Source organism: Taeniopygia guttata, chromosome 15, assembly GCF_048771995.1.
Source record: "Taeniopygia guttata chromosome 15, bTaeGut7.mat, whole genome shotgun sequence".
Lineage (NCBI taxonomy): Eukaryota > Metazoa > Chordata > Aves > Passeriformes > Estrildidae > Taeniopygia > Taeniopygia guttata.
In genome coordinates this window covers 4,372,503-4,389,112 of record NC_133040.1, presented here as the reverse complement: position 1 = coordinate 4,389,112, position 16,610 = coordinate 4,372,503, and the positions used below count along the sequence as shown (strand labels likewise).

At 51.0% G+C, this 16,610-nt stretch overlaps 1 protein-coding gene across 1 annotated transcript in view; it reads left to right on the top strand.

Annotated features, from left to right (window-relative positions):
- The first annotated feature begins 427 nt into the window (after window positions 1–427).
- RBM19 (RNA binding motif protein 19) overlaps window positions 428–16,610 on the top strand; it is a 52,618-nt gene continuing 36,435 nt past the window's right edge. Inside the window, exons 1-21 of the mRNA XM_012578080.5 lie at window positions 428–581; window positions 1,222–1,404; window positions 1,816–1,947; window positions 2,145–2,183; window positions 2,767–2,971; window positions 3,830–4,083; window positions 4,529–4,603; window positions 4,829–4,907; window positions 5,572–5,643; window positions 6,591–6,791; window positions 7,365–7,495; window positions 7,855–7,976; window positions 8,671–8,767; window positions 9,208–9,318; window positions 9,768–9,968; window positions 10,551–10,668; window positions 10,899–11,041; window positions 12,023–12,083; window positions 13,321–13,400; window positions 13,807–13,862; window positions 15,148–15,264. Coding sequence (XP_012433534.5) covers window positions 546–581; window positions 1,222–1,404; window positions 1,816–1,947; window positions 2,145–2,183; window positions 2,767–2,971; window positions 3,830–4,083; window positions 4,529–4,603; window positions 4,829–4,907; window positions 5,572–5,643; window positions 6,591–6,791; window positions 7,365–7,495; window positions 7,855–7,976; window positions 8,671–8,767; window positions 9,208–9,318; window positions 9,768–9,968; window positions 10,551–10,668; window positions 10,899–11,041; window positions 12,023–12,083; window positions 13,321–13,400; window positions 13,807–13,862; window positions 15,148–15,264 — 2,513 coding nt within the window. The 5' untranslated portion in view covers window positions 428–545. The remainder of the gene's footprint in view (window positions 582–1,221; window positions 1,405–1,815; window positions 1,948–2,144; window positions 2,184–2,766; window positions 2,972–3,829; window positions 4,084–4,528; window positions 4,604–4,828; window positions 4,908–5,571; window positions 5,644–6,590; window positions 6,792–7,364; window positions 7,496–7,854; window positions 7,977–8,670; window positions 8,768–9,207; window positions 9,319–9,767; window positions 9,969–10,550; window positions 10,669–10,898; window positions 11,042–12,022; window positions 12,084–13,320; window positions 13,401–13,806; window positions 13,863–15,147; window positions 15,265–16,610) is intronic.

The following is a 16,610-nucleotide window of genomic DNA, read 5'->3' as shown; positions in this document are numbered from 1 at the left end:
ACCTCTGCTGAGGCTGACTCCTTGTTGCACACCCAGGGCCGACCCCGGGCTCGGCTCTGTTCTTTCCTTGTGGCTGGCTAGATAGAATTTGAATAGCAAAATAAACATTTTCTTTTTTCATTTTAATTTGGCTGGACAAATCTTCATTTATAACACCCCCATGCAAACTCGACATCTCTGGCGAGCCTCTGGCTCAGCGGCCGCCTGGAGCCGGGAGCGGCGAGCGCGGAGCTCCCTCCTGCGGCCCCGCCGAGCAGCGCGGGCGGGCCGGGAGGCTGCGGGGGGCTCTGCGGGGAGCAGCGGGGGTGTCGGCGCCTCCTCCCGCTGCCCCGCTGCCCTCCCCGCCCGCCGCTGTCCCCGGTGCCCGGGATGCTCCCGCGGCCCTGCAGGCCCCGTTGCTAAGGGGCCGTTGCTAAGGACCAACATCCGGGTCCCTGCGCGCATGCGCGGTGCTGCGCACAGCACACGTGACCCGGGAAGATGGCGGCGCCCATGGCGCGGCGTGCGCGGCGCTGAGCGCTCTCTCCGTGGCCGCTGTCGCTGCCATGTCGCGGCTCATCGTCAAGAATCTCCCCAGTGGGGTGAGGCTCTGTGCGGTGCCGGGGGTGCAGGGGGCGGGCCGGGTCTGGGATGGGTCTGTGGGCGCTGCGGGGGGAAGCGGAATGCCGGGCAGGGAGAGGCACCGGGAGGGGAGCGTGTGGTGGGGATGGGGGAGAGCGGGGAGACGCGCCGGGAGAGAGGGTTTGGAGTGGTGGGAGGATGAGGTTCTGGAGGAAATGTGCCGGGGGAAGGAGCTATGAGGGGATCCGGGTCGCGGTCAGTGCTGGGATGGGGAACATGGGGACACTTCGGGAGGAGGATGGTGGGAGCGCTCCTGGAGGAGTCAGGAATGTGCAGGAAGCAGCATGGGGGGCATGGGCTGGCAGCCCCTTAGGATGGGCAGTGCTCGTTGTGGTCGCTGTGCCCCCCTCGCTGTCCGGGAGCTGGGTTCAGGTGCCCTCGGTGCTGCTGTGCCCGGCAGGATCCCGCCCTGTTCCCCATCCCCACGTGCGGATTCGGGGGAAAAAAGAACAGCTTTGGTGGCTGAAGTGGGGATTTGGTTCCCAGTGTGCTTCCTGCAGCCTTCCAGAAGCCCTTTGAGACAGAATATGTTGGGTTGGACTTGTCCTCAGAGGCTGTGTGGGGCTGATTTCCCTTCCTGCTGCCTCCCTCCTTTCCCAGATGAAGGAGGAGCGTTTCAGGAAGCTCTTTGCTGCCTTTGGCACGCTCACCGATTGCTGCCTCAAGTACACCAAGGATGGAAGGTTCCGGAAATTCGGCTTCATTGGCTACAAGTCAGAGGATGAAGCTCAAGCAGCCCTGAACCACTTCAACAAAAGCTTCATCGACACCTCCAGACTCACAGTGAGCTGAGCTCCAGGAATTGCTCCCTGAGACTCCTAAGGAATGGGGTCTTAGGGGGAGATTCTTCCCTGGGAGGGTGGGGGGGGCCTGGTGCAGATTCCCAGAGCAGCTGTGGGTGTCCCTGCATCCCTGGCAGTGCCCAGTGCCAGGCTGGACAGGGCTTGGAGCACCCTGGGACAGTGGAAGGTGTCCCTGGCTGTGGCAGGGGAGGCACTTTAAGGCCCTTTGCCACCCAAGCCATCCTGGGACTCTGTGCCTGCCCACTCCTGACTCTGCCATGGTGATTGAATGTGTAGCTCTGTGCTTTAAAAAGTTGTTCCTGCACACTCCGTCCATCCCATCAGGAATTGCTGAGTGAAGTTACCCAGCAGTTACAGCCCTGTGTTTAGTGACAGACCTGACTCATTCCAGGTGGAGCTGTGCAAGTCTTTTGGTGACCCTACAAAACCCAAAGCCTGGAGCAAGCACTCTCAGAAGGCCCCTGCCTCAGAGGAGCAGACCAAGGAGCCCTTGGCAAGTGCAGCTCCTGCAGGCACAAAGAAGGTGAGTCCTGCCTGATTCCCGGGGCTCTGCTGGTGTCAGTGCCAGGGGAGGGTGGTCTGGGCTGTGGGGAAGGGGACAGAGCAGCTGGCACAGCAGATTCTGGAGTCCTGGTGCTGGTGTTCTCTGCCTCAGGGTCTGTTCCCTGTGCTGTTGGAATTGCCTGTGCTTCTAATAAACCTCTCTGGGTTTTTCCCAAGGGTAAAAAGAAGAAAGATGCAGTGGATAACTTAAAGGAGGTGAGTTGAGTTTGGATTGCTGTCCCTGCATTCCTGCTGCTGAGCAGCTCCTTTCTGTCCTACTTCCCACGCTGCTGATTCAGGCTGGGGCAGCCCAGTTCCAGTGTAAAAAATCATTTTAACAATCCCAACACAGGGATCCAAGTTTTTAACGGTCAACTACTCCTGGGAGCACACACTGCATCCAGGTCTGCTCTGTTTCAGCAGTTCTGGGGTTTAAACATCTGTGAGTGTCACATTTAACTTGCCTGGTTTTTTCTCCTTTTTTTCCCACTTTTTATTGTTTTGTTTTCCTCTCTAAAGTACTTGCTAAACAGCAATTATAAAAAAGGGTAGGAATGAGACACCTTGAGAAGACTTTAATCACCTTGTCAGTGAAAACTGAGCTTCCCTTAAGGGATTTTTGGTTTTAGACTGCTGGAGATGAGGTGATGTCTTGGATTTCAGATTCTCTATGAGTATTTTCTCTTTTTTTTGTTTTGGGTTTTTTTTTTGTGGGTTTTTTGTTTGTTTGTTTGTTTTGTTTGGGTTTTTTGATTGTTTGGGGTTTTTTGTTTTGATTTTGTTTTTTTCTTTCCCACAGCTGAAGGAAGATAAAACATTCCAGGAGTTCCTGGTGGTTCACCAGAAGCGGTCCCAGGTGGCCACTTGGGCTAATGACACTTTGGCAGAGGAGCCTAAGAAGGGGAAATCAGCAGCAGCAGATTACCTGAACTTTGATTCAGATGAGTCTGAGGAGCTGAGTGAGGGTGGGGATGAGCCCTCTGAAGATGAGGAGGAGATTAAAGGTACCTGAGGGAGCTGTGAACCTTTGCTTGTGTCAGTCCCAGTGGCTCCTGTCACAAGGAGTGACAGACTGGGCTCGGTGCCACCAGGAGGGTGGCTCTCACCTTTCTGTGTGCTGGCAATGTCTGCAGCTTTCCTTGAAGTGCTTTCCTTCTTGCAGCCCCTTGCATCTGCAGGATTTGCAGGGCTGGATGTGGTTTCTGTTGGTTTAGGGACCTGTGGGTGGCTGGGAACTCACCTGGGCTGCCTTTGTGGATGTTTCTGGAACCTGGGCCTGCCAGGGTGGAGGGGAAGGGACAGGGTTCAGTGCCTTGGCTCCTGAGAGCAAATCTGGAGTAGAGGGTGCATTCTGAAGACTCCCAGCCTGGTGTGTGAGATTTGGAACCCAGTGTCCCTGCAGCAGGGATGGGTGTGGGTTTGGAGCTTTTCTCCCTCCCTCCCTGGGATGTTCTTAGGCTGCTCTGGTGGAGTGAGGGGTGTTTTCCCTGCTGCTCCTCCTCTCTCCTTGGGTAACTCAAGTGCAGGTGTGACTGTGTCCTTTTCCCTGTGAAACGCTTTAAACCCTTCTCTGAGGCCTGCTTGGGATATTTAGTTAAAATTGTGACAAAATACTCTGTCCTGGAGTACCTCAAACCCCTCCCTAATGTGTTTTGTACATGGACTGTTGCTTTGAAATCCAGGCTGTCAGTCTGGAAGTGCCAAGATGAAACTGCCCTGCTGTTCTCAAACCTTTCCCATGGAAAATGTTGAGAATGAGGAGCTGATGGTCATGATTGTGTCAGTTCTAAGCTTTCTCCTGGCCTGGGGGGAGAGCAGCAGCATCTGTGTGAAAAAAACATTTCTGTTCTCTCCTCTCTCAGGAAAGAAAGAAGGGAAGAAGGCAGCTACCAGCAAAGACCTCTCGGATATGGATTACCTGAAATCCAAAGTGGTCAAGGATTCTTCCTCCTCGTCCAGTACAGAGGAAGAAACAGAGACTGAGGAGGAGGAAAGTGAGACTGAGGAGGATTCAGGCATTGCAGAAACCCCCCCAGAGAAAAGGGGGAAGCCAAAAGCCCAACAAACAGAGCAAAAAACACCAGCAGGGAAGAAGAAAAAGGGATCCACACTAGAGGTACAGCTGCATTAGATTTGTCTTCTTTGAAGCAGCAGTTTTATTGATAGCAGGTGTCTGACAGTCCCTGCAGGGATGAGCTGACAGCCTGGGAAGACTGCAGGCCCCACTGGGTACCAGCTTTCTTGGCCTTCTTGGTGTGACCCATTTACAAATTTCATTGAATCTCAGGGCTGACTAAATTCCCAAAGATGGGGCTTCCAGATAAGTGCTCCTAGTGCCCTTCTCAGAGGCTTTTTTCCAGGAAATGCTGTTCTGGAAACAGCAGAACTCAGTGTTTCATGGTAGTGTAAAAATGGCACCTCCTGCCCTGCATCTGTGGCAATCTCCTGATATTCCCTCCCACTCTTCAGCCTCTTGTTTGTTGGCCAAGCCCAGCTGGTTGTGCTGTGATTTTTGTTCTTTCACTCAGCTTTTTGTCCCTTTTCCCCTCTCCTCTGTGCAGAGCCTGGCCAGCCCAGGGGAAGCCAGCACTGCCTTCACAGTGAAACTTCGTGGGGCCCCCTCCAGCATCACCGAGGCAAGTCTGCTCTCCCAGCTGGGGAGGAGGGCTCAGGGGTGGCTCAGAGTGTCTGCAAATGTCTGCAGAAACTGTTCCCTTCTCACTCCTTTGAGGGTTGTGTGGGTGATATGGGGAGCTGTCTTTGTGCAGAGATCTGGGTGTTCTGGATATAAAACCCTAAGCCTGCAACTTGCTGCTTTCTGTATTGAGAGCTTGCTCAAACCGTTCTAATTCTTCCCACAGGAAAAAATTCGGGAATTTTTCTTCCCTCTGAAGCCAGTGGCAATTCGGATGGGAAAAAAGGCCCAGGGGAAGAATTCAGGTGAGAGCTGTGTGTGGAAGGGGGGTGGGATCTGTGAGTTAGGGCAGCTCTTGATCACCTCTCTGCTCCTTTAGTCTGCAGTTCCACATCCCTGGCTCGTGGCCTGATTCTTGGAGACCTTTCTGTGACTTTGCAGCTCTCCTGTCCTACTTGCTGTCCACAGGATGCCGTGGGCAGAGTAATGTTGGCTCTGCTCCCTTAGGAGTAGCAGCAGGAGTTTTGGGGTTTTTTTGAGCTGCATCCAGAACTTTATTCTAAACCCCCCAAACCATGCCAAGGAAAAGCCTGTTCCTCTGGGATAGCTGCAGCAGCCCAGGGCACTGTGCTGATTTGTGTGAGCAGGTCCTTGGAGCTTTGCTGTGTGCTCCTTTCCTTTAACAGTCCAACGGTTGCACCTTTTATTTGCTCTCAGAGGCACCTGTGAAAGCCTCCTCCAGCTGCTAAGTAAAGTTTTTGTGATTTTTATACAGAGAATAAGCTTTGAAAAGGCAGCCTTCCAGTCTGACATGGCCATTTCCAGGCTGGATTGAAACTTTCTATGGGAGCTGAATGCTCTATCTATAGGAATCTATATTAAAGCAAGCCCAATTCACCCTTAATTACCCAATTAATGGCTGTGTGTGTTCCCCACATGATGCTCAGTTGAACCTTCCCTTCCTCCAAGGTTACATCTTTGTTGACTTGAAGAGTGAAGCAGAAATGCAAAGGGCCTTGAAGCGGAAAAAAGAATTCCTGGGTAAGGGCTGTTTGTTCCTCCTCATTCCAGCCTGGGAGCTCAGCTGCTCGAGTGTTCCCTGCACAAGTATCTGCTGTGATTGGAGTGTTTCCCAGGCAGATGGAGGGGTTGTTCCTTGGGATAAACCAGGTGCTGTGGCAGGAGTGGAGTTTCGGGGCCCTCGTGTTTTGCCGTGTGCTTGAGGTGGTTCTGGTTGGGGTAAAAATAACAGTGCTCGAGTCCAGCCTTGTACAGACAGTGCTGCAAGGCTGGGTTGGAGCCCTGGGCTTGGCCTAACCCTTGGAGTAACTTCTGAAATTCTGTTTGCAAACACCGTGTGGGCTGGCAGACAGGCTGGGCTCTCTGAAAGGAAAGGGGGCTAGTGTTGGTACCCTGATTTTTATGAAGAGTGACTCTTACAGCCCCCACCTCCCCATTATTTTTGAGTCCTGCTCAGAGCCTGTGGGGCTGTAATTGTGTCTAACCCTGGGCTCTCTGTGATGCCTTGAGTTTTGTCTTTCACATTATCCAGACTCTGTACTGCATTAGTATATAGCTCTGAACTTCATATCAAGTGTTAGCAAGTTCTCCTCACAGCTTAGTTAGACAAAACAATCCTTTTCCAGTTCAGGCCCAAAAATATAAACAGCAGCAAACTGAGGGGAGCAATCTGGGAGGATGGGACTTCATAACCTGAAGTTGTAATTGGACAATTAACCCCAATAAGGAAATGGACCAAAACCTATAAAAGTGTGAAAGCTCATGACCCGAGGTTGGAGCCTCAGCCAGGCTCTTGTACAGCCCAAGGTGTATCCTTTGAAGCCTTTTTCATAAATTCCTGCTTTATTCCTTTACCACTGCCTAGCCTCTGCTCTAGGCAGCCTCTCAAGGCATCATTTGCCCATGGGTGTTGTTTGCTCGTGGCCTTGGGAAGCATCCAAGGTCCCTCTGTGTTCTTTGGGCATCAGGTGGACGCTGTGTGGAGGTTTCCCGGTGCAGGAACACCCCAAAAGAACCCGTTCCAGCAAAACCTGAGCACCAGCCCTGGCAAAGGACACTGAGGGATGATGAGGAGGAGGAGGACTTGTCTGAATCAGGGAGACTCTTTGTCAGGAATCTGCCTTTCACCAGCACTGAGGAGGACTTGGAGAAGATCTTTTCAAAGTATGGTGAGTTTGCCATGGGATTGGAACTTGCAGGGCAATGTCTTTCCTTTGTCCAGAGGTTTTCCTGCTGGGTGGGGATGGACAAAGCTCTGTGTCCCACATCTCTTGGACACGGCCCAGCTCCCATCATCTTTATTTTCTGGTGTGATCATATGAGCCTGCTTGGCAGGGGGCTTCCTGCAGGTTAGAGGTGAATCCTTGAGATCCACTTGGAATCCCAAACTTGGGGTGTAAGTTTGAAGTTTCCCTCTCCTGCCTCCAAATTAAACACATTTAAGGTTATCTTGGCATCCTGGGGCAGAGGGGGTGAGGTTGTGGAGGTGTTTATCCCTGACTGAAGGTGAAGGCAGCTGCTCAGAGCTTGCCTGGTTTGTGTCACCTGTCAGAGCCCATGAGCTGCCACACATGGACTTGGGCTGCTTGTGCTGTCCCTGCTTGTCCCTCTGCAGCTCCTGGCCCAGGCTGGTGGCTCACCACACATCCAGAGCTGCTCCCCTCATCCCTGCTTGTGTCTGGGAGGTGCCAGTTCAGAGCTGTGCAGAGACATCTGTGACCACCAAGCTTTGCCTCCTGCAGGACCCCTCTCAGAGATCCACTTCCCCATTGACAAGCTGACCAAGAAGCCCAAAGGATTTGCTTTCATCACCTACATGATCCCTGAGCATGCTGTGAAGGCCCTGGCAGAGCTGGATGGGCAGGTGTTCCAGGTACAGCTTTTCCTCTGCTGTGGACTGCAGCTGGTGGGAATGATTTGTGGGAATGTGGCTGAGAGTTTGCTTCCGGGCTCTGTTAAGAAGGTTGAGGCTCTCCTGCAGGTTCTTTTGGCAGAGTAGCTTGGTTTGAATATCTTTGCAGACGCCAAAATCCTGGTAGAGGTGGGGAAGGAGCTCTGAGTCTGTCTCATGCTGTGTGCCCACTTTGACTTGCAGTTGTGGCTCCTTTGGGAAGGAAAATTCCCTCCTTCCACCAAGGCTGTCTGACTGGGAAAGGTGCCAGGAAATTTTCCTCCATGTGGACGTCTGTGGATTATTCCAGAGCTGCTGGACCTCTCCTTCCTGTCTTGCAGGGCAGAATGATGCATCTTTTACCCTCCACTATCAGAAAAGAAAAAATAGAAGATGGAGATGCAGAAGAGTCTTCCTCCTACAAAAAGAGCAAAGAGGCCAAGGACAAAGCCAACAGTGCCAGGTACAACACAAGCTGCCAGATTCCCAGGAATGCATGTGGGATCTTCACAGGGGCTGCAGAGATTCCCAGAGTTGATGAAGCATTTGCTGTGCAGCTCTGTTTCTTTTCTCTCTTTACCTCCCTGACTCCTCTGCCCAAATAGCTGCAGTAGCTCAGTGAGCAGCAGAAATTGAGAGGCTTGAATGGCTTTGGTATGAGTTACCTCTCTAATAAGAGTTAGTCTGATTCTGTAATTCTTCAGGGGGTGCTTTCAGATCCCTTGGGCCTTGCTCCTCTGCTTGGCCACCTGTAATTCTAAAGCTTGTAGAGGCTTTTTCTTGCTGTGTGATGAGTCAGTTTGAAATAAGTGGCTGATACTTTATATCTTGAAGGGAAAAGGGTGCAGCCTTGCCTGCATGGGGTTGGTGGGTTTAGGAAACCAGTTGGAAAGGTGTGTTCCTCTGAGCCATTACCTGAACCTGAGCTGCAGAGCTGTGACCACTGAGGTCTGGGGAAGCAGAGCTCAGCTGCCTGTCCTGCTTCCTCTTTGCTCTCCAGTCACATCTCTCATCCTGTCCCTTCTATAGGGGTCTTCCACCCTTCTTTCCCTTTTTCTTCACCCTGCCTGCTCGTGGGGGTGCTCAGAGCTGCTTTTTCCCAGGATTGTTGGCTGGAGGGACCCATGCCTGACCCTGGCTGTGTTTTCTCTTGCCAGCTCCCACAACTGGAACGCGCTGTTCGTGGGCACAAACGCTGTGGCAGATGCCATGGCCCAGAAGTACAATGCTGCCAAAAGCCAAGTGCTGGATGCTGTGAGTTGGGTTGTGACGGATCAGCTGGGGTGGAACATCACTTTCCTGCCTGTTTCTTTGTGGCCAGGGCCTTCCTGGTCTTGTACAGGAAAAGTCTCTGTGCATCCATGGGCACCACACAGGCTGAGGCCTGTGGTGCTGTACCACCTCTGTGGGCTCTGAGCCCATTGATCCCTGTGTCCCCAGCCTTCCTTCCCACTCTGCTTTCCTGTGGCTGAATTTTGCATTTCTACATAACTAGAAGTTGGTGGGAAATCACAGATTCCCTAAAGCTCAGATCCTTCCTGAAAATTTCATTCTACTCTGGGATGTGTTCAAATTCCAACAGCACAATTTCCAGCAGCTCCAGAGGAGCTGGGGCACTTTACCTTCCAGCTGCCTGCCACATTCCCTTTGCCTGTGCTTCTGAGAGCAGGAGGTGACTGAATTCTTGCCTGCAGGAGAGCAAAGACAGCGTGGCAGTGAGAGTGGCTTTGGGAGAGACGGAGCTGGTGCAGGAGATTCGCCGGTTCCTCGTGGAAAATGGGGTCAGCCTGGATTCCTTCAGCCAGGTGAGAGGCTCAGCTGGAGGCACCAGTGGGGATCCACCTCTTCCAGTCCTGCTGTTCTCAGCTCTCTTGGAAATTGGGAGCTAAATCCTCAGCATCTTGCAGGATTGAACCCTCCCTGATGAGTTGGGAAATGTATCCATTTGAAAATGCAGAGGCTCTTGGGTGGATGAAATCCATAATATGATGGCATTAGGATGGTGGGCAGCTTGCTGTAGGCAGGGAAGGAGCTCTGTGGATCTGCAGCTGAAACCTCCACCCATGAGATGTGGTTGTAGTGGGATGTGGATTTTCCAGGGAGTGTTTTCTAAATGCCTCTCAATCCTTTTGGATCTGGGAAAGGAGTGACACAGAGAGAGGGAGAGCATTTGGATCTGAAGTCTCCATTTAGAAAATTGCTGGATTTGCTCTCTTCCATCCCATATTGTTTCTTTCCTTGCTGGCTGTGTCAGGCTGCTGGAGAGAGGAGCAAGACAGTGATCCTGGTGAAGAACCTCCCGGCGGGCACAAGCGCCCTGGAGCTGGAGCAGCTCTTTGGCCACCACGGCGGCCTGGGCCGGGTGCTGCTGCCTGAGGGAGGCATCACAGCCATCGTGGAGTTCCTGGAGCCCACGGAGGCCAAGCAGGCCTTCACCAGGCTGGCCTACTCCAAGGTGGGGGCACTGCCTGGGGAGTGGGATCTTGGTGAGTTGGGAAGCTGCAGGAGAGCTTGCTGAGTGTGGGAAAGGTTATCCCAGAGGCACTGATGTTCCCACATGTGTCCTTTGGATTTTGGAGGGTGCCTGGTACAGCAGAGCAGGGCTCAGCTTTCAGAGGATGCTGGAGAAGGGGGCTGTGACACAGCTGGAGGGTTTCTTTTCCCTTTCACAATCCAGGAGTGACCCATGGCAGGCTCTGGTCCTGTAAGGCTGGATCGACAGAGTTTAGGCTCTGATCCTGTCAGGCTGGATCCTTTTGTCACAGAGTTTAGGCTCTGGTCCTGTCAGGCTGGATCCTTTTGTCACAGAGAGTTTAGGCTCTGGTCCTGTCAGGCTGGATCCTTTTGTCACAGAGAGTTTAGGCTCTGGTCCTGTCAGGCTGGATCCTTTTGTCACAGAGTTTAGCCACTTGCAAAGGTTGCTCAGCTTTTCCGCTGCTGTTCCATTACAGAGCGAGGGGAAAATGAGGCTGAGAGCAGAGTTTTTCCTTCAGGCTTACCCTTCGCTCCTCATTTCTCTCCTGTCCTCTCTTCACAGTTTCATTCCGTGCCTTTGTATCTGGAGTGGGCTCCAATGGGGGTTTTCCTCAGCCCAGCTCCTCAGAAAAAAAAAGCTGGGGTTCCAGGAAAGGAGGATGAAGCAGGGCTGGTACCAGGTAAGATCTCTGGCTGACTTGCTGGGGGTCTCTGTGTCTCTCTGCTCTTGTGTCAAGCTCCAGGGTATGTTTTGTCTGGGTGACTTCCCACTGTGAGGGCTGATCTTCCCTCCCTAAGTACACCGCCTTTCTCCCCATCCCAAGGGCTCCCCCACAGTTTGAATGGGCAACTCCCCCAAAATTTGGCTTTGTTGCGTCTTAAAAAATTTGGTTTATTCTTCTTGATTCAGGTGAAGCCACAAAAGACTCAGAGGAAGCAGCAGCACAGGAAGAAGAGGAAGAGGAGGAGGAAGAAGAAGAAGAAAACATTCCTGGGTGTACCTTATTCATCAAAAACCTGAACTTTGCCACCACAGAAGACACACTGAAGGAGGTGAGCAGTAAGGACACAGTGTTTAAAGGATTTCAGCTGCAGGCAGTGTGATCTAGTGGGAGATGAGAGAGCACTGGGTTCTACTGGGACTGGGAACATCACTCCAGGTGTCAGTTTAGACAAATGCATCTGAAACTGTTTTGGTGGGGTTTAATTCCACCTAGAGACAGGTGGAGGCAGTAGGAAATCTTCCAACATTCCTGATTTCCCATGTTTTCTGTAATGCTTCTCCTTGGGATAGGCACTGCTGCAGCTCTGCCACTGCTTCCTGTGTGAGAGGGAGTGAATGAATAAATAAATGATTTCTGGATGTGCTTTTCCTCTCAGCTTCTGCTGACTGTGCTGCCTTGTGCTGCTTCACCTCAACAAAGCACTTGGGAGGGAGCATGGCATTCCTGAAGTTATGTGGGGTGTTAAGAGCAAAATAAGGAAAAGCAGCTGGATTTTCCCATCTCTGGCACTTCCTTTAGCTGTGTAAAATGCCACATTCCATGGCCCAAGCATCCTGGACCTGTGAGGCTCTGGAGCCTCTGCTCTAGCTGTGGACAAATAAATATCCAGAGGAGGGCTGGGACTTGTCCCCTCTTCTTTTTCTGCCTTTACAAGGGAGTCAAATAAATAGTTGGCTACCCTCTGGCTCCCCATTTTTGGGAAGAGCTGTGTTCTAGGGACATCACAGGCAGCACCCACCCTTAAGGCTGAGGGCATCTTGTAACGCAGAGTGTTCCTGCAGAGCCGTCTCAGATCTCTGCACTTTCTGAGGGGTGGTGGAGGATTTCTGGGAAGGCCTTTGATACCTTTCAAACTCTTTGTGCGTGTGTGGCTGTTTGTAGAGAAGTCATTTGATGGGGAGAGGCTCAGCTGCACTGCTGGCAGGTGTGTGCTGGGGGAGGTGGGCCTGTGTGGAAGAGGGCCACGCTGGCAGTTGAGTTACAAGCCTGTGACAAAGGGAACTGAATCACGTGTCCAAATTCCTTGCAGACGTTTTCCAAAGTGGGAGCCCTGAAGAGCTGCACAATATCCAAGAAGAAGGACAAAGCAGGTACTCTAGATGTTGCTGCTCAATTCCTTCCCTCAGCTGAGCTGAGGGCTCAGGTGTGGCATTGCTTCAGCGCTCGTCTGGCTGAGCATTTGTGTTCCTGCTGGCAAAATCCTTGGTGCTTCCACAAGTGTTCCCGTGGAAATGGCTGCAAGCAGCAGCCAAACCTTCCCCCAGGGTTCCTTCTGGAAGGTTAAATTCCATTGTGGGGTTTGTGGAGATGTGGCCTTCTCTTGAGAGCTTGAGATGGGAGAAGCCAAACTCCTTCAGGATCACAGAAAAGAGTGGGATGCAGGCTGACAGGAGCCATTAAACCCTGCATTATCCTGGAAATGGCCAGCTCCTCAAGGATGCCTGGCTGAGAGCTGTGCTGAGTGGGCTTGGTTTGCCTTCTCCCTGCCAGCCCTGAGCCCCCCAGGCTGCAGGGATGAGTGGCTGTGCCTGCTGTTGGCTGCTCGCGCTTCCCAAGGAGTTGGATTAAGGCAAGCACTGGCTGGAGGGGCTGTGGCTTCTCCCTGGGAGCTGCACAGCTTTGTGGCATTTCCCCTTGACAGAGCTTCCTTGTGTGATACTGAAACTCAGATCTGCTGGGAGATAAAGAATTAAAGTGAATTCTTCAGTTCTGCTGGTGGGTCTGGGCAGGCAGCAGCAAGTGTGGGCTCATCTTGTAGCACCTGATCCCTTCTGGCACTGGGGTCATCTCTACACTCTGCCACTCCTGAGGCTCTGAAGTTGAAAATGGGGTGTTGTTTTCTCCCCCGGTTAATAATTGTCCCTTAATGATGGCTGCTGTGTTAGGCAGCGTGTTCCTCAGGGGTGTGGTGGGATGCAGACCTTTGCTGTGCAGGGAGGGGAAGAGATGTCTCTCCTCTGCTGTGGAAGTGGCAGCTGCCCACTCCAGCTTGTGGAATGTGTGTCTCCACAACAGGATCTCTTCTGCTTTTGAGCAGCAGTTGTTTTGCAGAGTTTTGTTTAAGGAAGTTGCACTGAGATGATGCAAAGCAAAACATTGGTTTTGTGTGCAACATCTGTTATCCCCTTCTCACCTCTGCACCAAAAACAGCTGGTCCAGAGCAGAGCCTTGCTCAAAAAACTCAGCCAGGGGTGCACATGAGGTCAGCCATGGACAGGCTGACCCTTTTCATGGGATGTTAAGCTTTTGTCCCCCAATTTTGACAATCAGTGCTTGCTCCTTGTGTTATCACTGCTTTCTTACCAAGTCCCCTGTCTCTCCTGACAGGCACTTTGCTTTCCATGGGCTTTGGGTTTGTGGAGTACAAGAAGCCAGAGAGTGCCCAGAAAGCCCTGCGCCAGCTCCAGGTGAGCCTGAGCCTGCCACTCCGGGTTCTTTCCAGAAACTTCCTTCCAGCTTTCAGTTCAAAGTGTAGCTGAGGAGTCAGTGCTCTGGGTTGCACTGGACAGGTGGAGAAGCCTCTAAAATGGGCCAGAGGGAAGAGAGTTTGTAAAAGGACAGACTGGTGGAAAAGGGTGTTTCTTGATGCTGATCCAACGTAGAAATCCCAGAAAATGTGCAAGGATTTGAAATTTCATGAGTTTTCCTGTCAGGTGCCCCTTGCAGGGGGCAGAGACCCAGATATCCCCTCACAGAAAAAACACTGATTAATGTTAATTTAGTGCTGCTTTGACATCTAATTCTTCTAGATACTTATTTCTATTAATTATATCCTTTTTTTTTTCCCTGCTGTTTCTTTGTTTGCACTCCCAGGGCTGCACTGTGGATGGCCATAAGCTGGAAGTGAAGCTCTCAGAGAGAGCTGTCAGGTAAGGCTCACCTCTGCCCTCAGTGACATTTCAGCTGCACTAATCCTTGGGAGCTTCTTCCCTTCCTCCCCAGCATCCTGAGGGATGTGACCAGGAGTGCTCCAGCTGTTGAACACATCAGCCAATCCAATCTCTGCTTTACTGACTCAGTTTTGCTCAAAAGGAAAAAAAAATAAAAGAGGAATGAGCTAAAGTGGAGCCCCAAAGTGAGAACCAGGCAGAGTTTTCTTCTCTGCTCAAGGAAAAATCTCTGCTTTGGTGGCAGTTCAGGCAGCACTATGAATTCCCAGGGGTTTAAAAAGTTCTTGGAGATAAATCTTTTTTTGGTAATGAAGTCTTTTACTTGTTCATCTGAGAGAACAGGAGCTTAAGAATAATATTCTGATCAAATCAAGACAAAACCAGGTTTGTTGCTTGATAAAAAAGTTTGGGTTTCCCTCCTTTGGTCTGGGCAATCAGGCACAGAGGAGAAGGTTACTTGTGGATGAATTTACTTAGAATTAGCCTCAGTTTTTAGGGATTCCTTCCTAGTCCTTACTTAGCACAGAATATTCTAACTGTAAAATTAATCCAGGTACTTGAATGTTGGCACCTAAACACTGTCCTTCAGACACTCTGGAAACCCTACTGGAAGTGATATCTGTTAAATGTCAAAATTTGTTTGAAAATCTGGTTCCTGGGGACCACAGGCAGTCTGACAGCTCCCTGTGTCTGCACTTTGTATTTCAATTTTTTCATAAACCATTTTTATCCAGTCTGATTTTGAAAATCCCTTCAGCAGGTATCCAAGCCACAATGGGAAGTGCTTTGCTTTATGGAATAAGCTGTTGTCTTTTGTGTTAGGTAAATTCTGACCTTGTCCAAATGGAATACAATTCCAGAGGTAAAAAAAAAAAAAAAAAAATTAATACTATGTTACAAAATTTCATATACTGTTTTATAAGCCAGGAAGAAAAACAGTCAAGATTAGCTTACATTAAGCTAATTTAAAAAAATATATTCGTTAATGCATTCTCCTGACAATTAAATGGCAGGATTTGGTGACAAATGTGGCAAACGTGAGTTGAGGACCTCAAGTGTAGCAAGATGGGCTATTTCATTTCCAGATGTAGGACTTAAGGGTGGTTGGAATTTGATCCTTTTGGTGTCCTGTGTGGCATTGCCACTGGCACAACCCAGGATGCCAATGTGAGGTAGTGCCTCAATTTTCCACATTCCAAATCCTGAGGGGGCCACAGGACTTTGCTGCTCCCTGGTCTTTACCTGCCCTTCCTGTTACTTCCAGACCTGCTGTGAAATCAACCCGCAAGAAGCAGATTGCCAAGAAGCAGAAAACTTCCAAGATCCTGGTCAGAAACATCCCCTTCCAGGCCACTGTCAGGGAAATCAGGGAGCTCTTCAGGTAGGAGAATGCTTTTTTGGGTCTGTGGGTCACTCTGGGGTGGAGCTGCTGTGATTTTCATGCGGGGTCTTTCTCACATTGTAAATATTATGAATTTTTTGTGGGAGAAAACAGGGATTTTGGGATCACCTCTGTGTTCTGTGTGTCCTCAGCCTTTTGTGCTGTGATTTAAGCCTTGTTCCATCCTGAAAAATAAGTGGAACTTTGAAAAATAAGTGGAACTTTGTAAAAGGAAAACCATCTTTGCTGCTCCCAGACAAGAATGTTTTGCTCGCTGCCCCAGGCCGTGTGCCTGCTCTGCTGTTGGTTTGCAGGAATTGTTGATTTTTCTGCCACAGGGTGCTGTGCTGGGAGGTGGCCTCTGGGCCTGTCCTAGCAGAATTTTGGTGCTTTTGTCACATCTGGGGCATTTCTATGCGAAGGGGAAATTTGAGGCATTGCTTAACCCATTAAAGTGTTCTCAGTGCAAACCCCTGGCAGTGATTCGTGCATCCCTGTGTTGATGGAATTGCAGCTCCTTTATTTGTGTGAAGATGTGCTTCCTGTGTGGCTGGGAGGCTGTTTCCTTGCAGGCTGTGAGGAAAGCTCTGTGTTCCTACACTCATTTGGGAGGAATTCCAGGGATTTCACTAAAGGCAAAGCATGACTTGGCTGTTGGGCAGGGGTGTGATGATGGCCACAACAGCAAGATGCCTCTAGAAGAGCGAAAGGTTATTCTTGTGCAGTTTGGATGCTTTTGCTTTAGTTGTGCTCTGAAGGATTCAGCAGAAGCCCAGGGCTGCCAGTGCCCATGCTGAGTTTCCTCAGCACGTGGAGCTCTGCTAATTTAAATCCCAACACTCCGAGCTACAGATGTGACCCTCGGAAAGCTCGAGCCAGCAAAGACAGGACTAAGGTGAAGTTCAAGGTGTGGGGAGGTTTGTACATCACAAGCACAGAGCCTGTGGGGGGTTTTTGGTGTGGGTTTGTTCCCTCCTGTCTTGTCTAGCACCTCAGAGCTGTGGAGAGGAGGGGCAGGGGAACATCTGATTAATATTGCAGCTTCCAACTGGTGACAGCGCTCTCAGAGCATCCCTTTCATTCACCTGGGATGTTCAGAGCTGGGGTTTAGCCTCAAAACAAAACCCAGCAGCTTGGGGGGACACATTCCTTTCGCTCCTGCCATCCCTCCTTTCCTCTGGAGCAGCCCAAAGCAGGCACAGCAGAGCAGTGCCCAGCCCTCACCCTCCTGCACTGCTTTGTGCCTTTCGATCAGCTGCCTTTGCTCTGGAGCTTTGGGCTTGCTCTGCATTTAGAAACCTGCCTTAGTTTGGCTTTTGTTAGGGATTGATTGGGAATGGCAAGCA